Source organism: Anopheles bellator, chromosome 2, assembly GCF_943735745.2.
Source record: "Anopheles bellator chromosome 2, idAnoBellAS_SP24_06.2, whole genome shotgun sequence".
Classification (NCBI taxonomy): Eukaryota; Metazoa; Arthropoda; class Insecta; order Diptera; family Culicidae; genus Anopheles; species Anopheles bellator.
Window position 1 is genome coordinate 61,657,109 of NC_071286.1, and position 7,194 is coordinate 61,664,302.

The 7,194-nt window shown below is 44.7% G+C and overlaps 1 protein-coding gene across 1 annotated transcript; it reads left to right on the top strand.

Moving 5' to 3' along the window:
* Window positions 1–28: 28 nt before the first annotated feature.
* Window positions 29–886, top strand: LOC131207822 (protein dimmed-like). Its single transcript, XM_058200451.1, has one exon. The coding sequence runs from the start codon at window positions 29–31 to the stop codon at window positions 884–886; it is 858 nt and encodes a 285-aa protein (XP_058056434.1).
* The last annotated feature ends 6,308 nt before the right edge of the window (window positions 887–7,194 follow it).

A 7,194-nucleotide genomic window follows, 5' to 3' on the forward strand; every position in this document is an offset into this window, starting at 1 on the left:
TGACCTCCACAGGAGCGTGCCGGCCGTGATGGAACGGTATACGACGCTGGGGATCGAGAGATTGAGCTCGTACGTGCCGATGTCCTCGATGGCGACTGCCGATGGTGCGTACCTTCCGAACTACCTGCCGATGGAGAGTTCACTGTGCCACAGTAGCAGCTACAGTGCCTCGTCCGCTGGGACCAGCCCTTCGTTCTCCGGCGCAGAGCATAGTAACAGCTACGGTCTGTCTTACACCGATATGACGTTCGATGGTGAATCGTTCGTACAGATCGACTCGACTGCCCTTGGGTTGTTTAGCTCCACGGATGGAGTTACCATGTGCCCCGCCGATAACCCGCAAGCCGTGAGCCACATCGTGGAAAGTCCGGAATACGGCAAGGACCTGCCAGATGGGCGGATATGGAAGTCACCCGCGATCGCCAGTGAATCACGTCGTCTTTACAAGACGGGAAAAGCATCCTGCGGCGCTATGAAGAGGGACCAGCGTAAAAAGGACCCGGCGGTGCCACCGGCCAGCCCGACCGTGCTGAAGAAACGCCGCCTGGCGGCGAACGCACGCGAGCGCAAGCGCATGAACAGCCTGAACGTGGCGTTTGATCGGTTGCGAGAGATCGTCCCATCGCTCGGGCCCGACCACAAGCTGTCCAAGTTCGAAACGCTGCAGATGGCGCAGACCTACATCAACGCGCTGAGTGACCTGCTGGAGCGGGGTGCCGACGCCACGACGTACAGCCTTTTCAACAGCCTGGGGGACACGGCCACCAACGACACCAACAACAACAGTAGCAGCAACGACCACCTCACCGACAGCTCCTGCAGCCTGCTGATGAGGGGCTCCGAAGACTCCTTGGACGACAGCTTTCTGGACATTGGATACGTTTAGCCCACGAAAGGCGAAGGAGTTTGCGTGGTTGTGTTTTCGTGGGTGAAATCTGTGTGCAGAAGAAATTCAATTTCGCCATCAGAAGTGCCGAGTGCCGAGTTCCCGTCCAGTGATAGCGCCCGGAATGCGATCGTAGTACATCGTATCGATTGTACCGAGGCGGTACCGAGTAAGCAGTGCAACTAGTCTTAAGCGTTTCTTATTTGCCACCTGTTTAGATAAGCCTATCGGATATGTTATTGTAACGATTTAGTTGTAATAAATGCGAGTGACAAGCCCCTAAAACATCTGGTTTCTATTAGGAAACATAAATTGTTATTTAAAGTTCAGCCACCGTGTATTATCTCGGGCAATTTTTGCTTCTGTGTAAATCAGAGCTTAATTTTTACATAAAAAATTATGAAATTATTCTGACAAAACATAAATCATCTAAACTTGTGGCATTTTGTGAATTTACCCAGTGGTAACCATGAAGGTTCTCCGCAGAGTCACTAGTTCAATCTTCATATGGCGTTTCTCATAAATTCCGGTTCAATTTCTCATTCCGGTGTTCTTTGGTTTTTGAAAGTCTTAACAACGATTTCATTCTTAACACTGTTTCAAACGTTAAAGACGTATCAATAGACTTGCTTAATGGCTCGTATATTTACTATATTATTAGCTATCAACATAAGTGGCAGAGCTATATGCACACTTTCACTGTATTTCTATTTGAAATTTGAAAGTTAGGACCAATTATAATCCAGTACTTCGAAAAATTGGTCTTTTGGAATTAGAATAATTGGAAACATTTTTAATCAACTCTGTTTAAGTGGCATGTGAGTTTTCAGCCTCGAAAACCTCCAAAAAGTGCGATTTATGCAAGGTGTAATCAGGTTCAGGATGCACATTGCACGCAATGTTGCATACAACATTGTATGCAAGATTTAGTTTCCAAAACTTGCATAAAAGTACCAGGTTGTGCTACCTACTAGTCGATCCTGCTCCCCAAGTCAAGATTAGGATTTTTCGGGTCCCGGATTTTTCGAATTTTTTCGGATTTTTTCATTTGTTATAGCGCGAGTGGTGTTTTCCCAAATGTTTTCCCTGAAGCTCCTCATTGAAACTGATTTTCTATCGTGGCTATGGCTATGAGTCTTACCTTACTTTTGACGTTTGTTTGTTTGTTTGTTTGTTTGTTGACGACTGTTTTTGACGTTTTAAGAGAAAGTGTTTGGAATTTATTTCCACTGCCACAGGGTACAGGCCTAAGGGTCTTAAGGAGAAACACTACAATGAACAACTCTATCACACAATTGCCCCCGGCAAGCAGCAACTCGTATAGGTGATCTCGCGCGCGATTCCAGTGTAGATCCGTGGGTACATCGGCTCCAGCTCCTTGCCCAACTGGTAAGAAGGAAGTGTGGAGGGACGGTGAGTGACACGACCATTGGGTGTCGGGAACAGGAGGCTGCTACGTACGCTGAGCAGCGCGGAAATCACCTCCCATCGATGGCGGTCCAACGATGCTGCGGATTCACTGATGGCTCAGCTTCGGGTTAAACACGCCGGACTGCTCCAGCCGGCAACGGATGTACTGGCCGCACAGACACTTGCCCACTTGATAAAAGGCCTTCAACAGCGACAATTATGTTAATCTCCGTTGCTTACTGCAACGCTGTGTTTTCACGGTCGGGGTTGTTGGCCCTCCCTCTCTCCTCCAGCACTACAAACGGGCGATCTTTGATCATGTTTCGACAATCGAAGGAATCCGTTTCAAAAGTTTGCGCAACAATTTTATTTACAGTATTTTTAATCGATTAATGCACCATTTCTTTACGGTGGTCTGAGAAGCGCTGCGTTGATGACATAAAATATCATCTCCAAAATCAAAGTACACTTCAGACATGCCCTTCGTAGATGGAATGTTATTGGAATTTTCCACATTTCTGCAGTATTATCGGTACGCGTGTGCTAAACTAACGCCAAGCTCACTTCCGTCCCTGGCGTACGAACGAAAAGCACATCGAACGTGGAATCCATTTAGCTAGAAGCGGAGTTAAAGGCGAGTTGGACAACAACCACTTTATAGCATTCCGAAATTATGTTACACCGCAAACCGGGCACGGAACACGAAGAATCGTAAAAAATCAAATTCCCCAAATCAGCTCGGGCCCTAGACGCAATATCCGGATCCGGATATTGACGGGCCATCGCTCGATGGGAACGGGATGCGTTGGTTCGTCGGGGTTGTTGGGTTGTTTCGCGAGCCCGAATGGAATGCTCAATGCAACGGCGTCGGGAGTTTAATGTACTTTTTAGCTGGCTCACGGGAACCATTTCTACGGTTCGGTTCTGTTTGAGCCTTTGTTTCTGCCTGCCGCGCGAGTTTCGATGCTTATCGTCCGGAAGTGGGTCTGATTGAAAACTGAAGCCTCGAACCGCTCCCGGTCAAGGCGGAAGTGGAAGCTTTTTTCAATTATGATCTGGGAACCATCATGGCGAGGCCCAATTTATCTGCTCATACGCCAAAGCATGTTCCATTTTGGTGAAGTGGGTGCTTCAGCTGCATTCCCGGAAAAGAAAAAGAAGGGAATGCATCGGTATCGGTTTGTCCTAGAAATGCAATTTTGCAATTAATTTTGAATGTAGAATATTAATTTCAATGTGTGTGTGCATTGAAATTAATATTATTGGAGCAGCAAGCAAAACAATGATATTTTACCTTTATGTGTTTTTCGGTTTATCAGTTTATCATAAGCCATATTATTTTATCTATACGGGGCAACAACCCACAGCCTAGGAATTTCGCTTATAGTTCGTAAATGCAAACTTCTTCGTTATCATGTTAAGCTGTTATTTTTTGGCATGGAGAATGTCAATATTTTCGACTGAATCGTCGACGTCCGTAGAACATCCGTTGTGCTGCACCAATTAACCGTTTTCTGAGCGGAAGACATCCGAACAATGGCAGTGCGTCATCTGGAGTGCAAAACTTTGGGGTGTTACTTAATACGGCTCTGTGGTTGGAAATAAAAAACATAAATGCTCCCATAAATTACTTTTGCTAATAACATTAAGATGATAGACGAGCAATCAAATTGAGGTAACAATTTTTTTAACACTAATGGGGGTATTTTATTCGTAATCGTAATATGCCCTAATGGTCATCGGAAGGTGCGCACAACAAACAACAAGCGGTAAATACTCGGTACAATACTTATGGGGATTTGCTCATACTTAGGGCGATTTGATTTGGCAGTTCTCTGATCGATCCGTTCACGTGTTTGTTTCGAATTACGAGCAATTGTGTTGATAAAAATCCAGCAGCTTCGAAGGCGGTAGCACGAGTGTTTTGAGTTATGATGCCAGCATAGGCAGCAATCGGATTGAAGCTGTTACGCAGGATTATGCGGGATCCTTCTTCGCATTTCCATCTCGAACGTCGCTTTCGAACAACCGGAGTAAGTCAATATTTCCCGAGCTACTATTCCAGCTGGGCATCAACCGTACAACTCTCGGCCGTGCCGGCCATGTCCGCACACCTCCCTCCTTCGATTACCCTTCTTCTCGCCACCCACCCACAAGATGGTACGTCAATCTCTGTCCCGATAGAGCATGCACGAGATGTTTGCGATGCTCTTCATGCTCTGCGCTACACGCAAGTATTGGCATGCGGAAAGCTAACAAATATCAAATGTATCATCCCACGTCCATTGTTACGTCCTCGATGCCGCTTACTGGGCCAGCCAGTGATTTGTGTTCAATTTATTGTAATATAGCAATTCCTCATCCATTCACCAGCGAGCGAGCATCCTTTGTGACTTGTTCGCGCACTTGTTGCTGCATACGGACCGCGCCTGAGGACCGCTGTGTTACACGTTGCGCCATGCAAGCGCCAGATTCACTAGATTACATTTCAATTTCGCGACGGGTGTCAGGTTGAAAAATGTGTATTGCTCGTACAGGCAGCAGCATCCTTCCAGACGATTGATATGGCAAGAGTTCAATTTGACCCACGCACACAACATCTATAACGTGGCCATTTTTACACTCATCTCGTGGCTATTTTTAGCCTTCTGCTTATGATTCATTGTGTGCTGTAATCACACGACGGAGGGAAATGATGATTTATGATTCACAGCTCATCCTTTAAAAACATTTCAGACTTCATAATTGCACAGGCGCTTCGAGAGGTTAGAAATACTATTAAAAGAACACAACTGGTTCGACAATAATCAAATAGAATAATGGAAAGTTTTGGTCTATAAAAGTGGTTGTACCTTGACATTCATTCAATTTCAAAAAGGTTCGTCAATCGTGCTTGTCAAGCATAAATTATTATGAATAATATGTTCGTTACTGATATGGTATATTTTAAGGTTAATTTGGCGAATAAAGTTTGCCTAAGCAATGAATTATCTCCTAATTTCAAGAAGCAAATCATGGAGGTTAATCTTCGCTCTCTTTTCCTACAAGATACTCCAAACAACGATAAATTTGATCGTGCTAACGGTTGGTTCTGCGTTAATGAAAAAAAGCTCACGATTGCTAAATAATGAGCGTTTTCGAATTCGTGAATGAGACAAAAAAGTACCGTGACTGCAAATCGGGTATTGTTTGTTTCTCAAAACATAGGGCGAATGTCATCGAACTCATCACAACATAAAAATTTCCAATTTTCCTGGCAGATTTCTTAGTCTTTCCACTCATGAAGCTTCATCGTAAGAGGCTAAGATGCTCCTTCCAACCGAGAGCGACCTCTATTGTTGGAGTAAAAGTTAATTGCATTTAATTTTGGCCGGGGCATTGTATCCGTTTTTCGCGTGGCATAATTGCATCGTTATGCGGTGGATCTTCTATTGTGTTGCTACGGTACGTAAATTGCAGCTCAAACACATATTCTGTTTGGTTCTAACAAAAGCATCAAAAACCGAAAGCAAAGTAACAAAAAACACCTTGAATATGAGAAAACTTGGCTTCAGTGATCCGTTCGTTAGCATACACGTTTCCTTGCCGCGAGGGCAACGAACTAAGGTTATGTAATTTCGCTTCGGCCACAAGGTTCCCAGGTTCGATTGGTTTCTTTGTGATCGAAACTTTTCAAACATTTTTCTACACTGCAATTAAATGTTCTTGCAGCATGCCATTTCCGGTATTTTTATAATGTGGTAACGATTTCTCGAAGGATGATGTCGCCCTTTGAAGGCAGAAGCTGATGGCACTTGCTACCAACATTTGGTCCTGCAGCTGCGGTTTTGCAGACATCATCCATATGGAGTGGTTTGATGTTTGACGAAAACCTAATTGTTACAACTGAATATCGGAAGCTAATTGCGACCAAAAAGGTTTCTGAATTGTTGGCACAGGTTTCCGTCAGAACGTCTTTCCTTGCGGTGGGTTGGTGGACGCCTATTCAGCTCCTTCCCATACACCATTACCCGAAAACCCTTGCCATTTTCTTACGCAGGCATGATCCGATTTCCACGAAATTGATCAACTTAAATGATTGACTGGCAAGGGAAAATTGACACGGACTATCGTAACATAAAATCGTTACCGCTCATTTTGAGCCTTGCCCATATCCTTTTACAGGAATGTTCGCTACGCGATGACGTTCACACCTCTAAGCACAATTTTCTACGGCCTGAAACCAGACTCGTCCAATCAAACAACCATCCTGTGTGTTTGAGCACTTGCGATGTAAACAATATCGCACGTACATAATCGTCATCGTTGTCAGCAAACATGCTTCATAGCTACAATATACAAGGATGCCAAAAAAGAACGATTGACGAGGGTGAAGAATCGAACTAATGTGATTATATCGTGGTACGGTGGTTTCACCATAGGCTTCTATTTCACAATCGACGTCTGTTTCTTCGTTTCAAATGCCGCATGCCAAATTGGGAATCTTGATTTACATTTTCACAATTTCGCACCGGAAGTTGTCGAAAACAACCGTTTGAAGGAGCAAAGCAACGAAAACAGGATCGTTCCGCAGTAGCCATGTTTCAATCCAGTATTAAGCCAAATCAGCCTACAGGTATGCAATACAATATCATGGCTGCGTAAATTGTGGCGCGTTACAACGTTTCTTACCGGAACATACGAATATCTTTCTCAATGCTTTCAAAACACCCGACTACGAGAAAAATGGACACACGAAAGTCCCAGGAACTTCCTCACCCAGCGCTTCTTGGTCCGGTCGCGTTGTCCCCCTTTCCACATCAGCTTACGTGGGGCTCAAACTTCACGCGCACCGCGTTGCAATACGCTTAACAAGGTGATTAACTTTGCATTGGTTGGTTTGTATAATGTTTTATTTG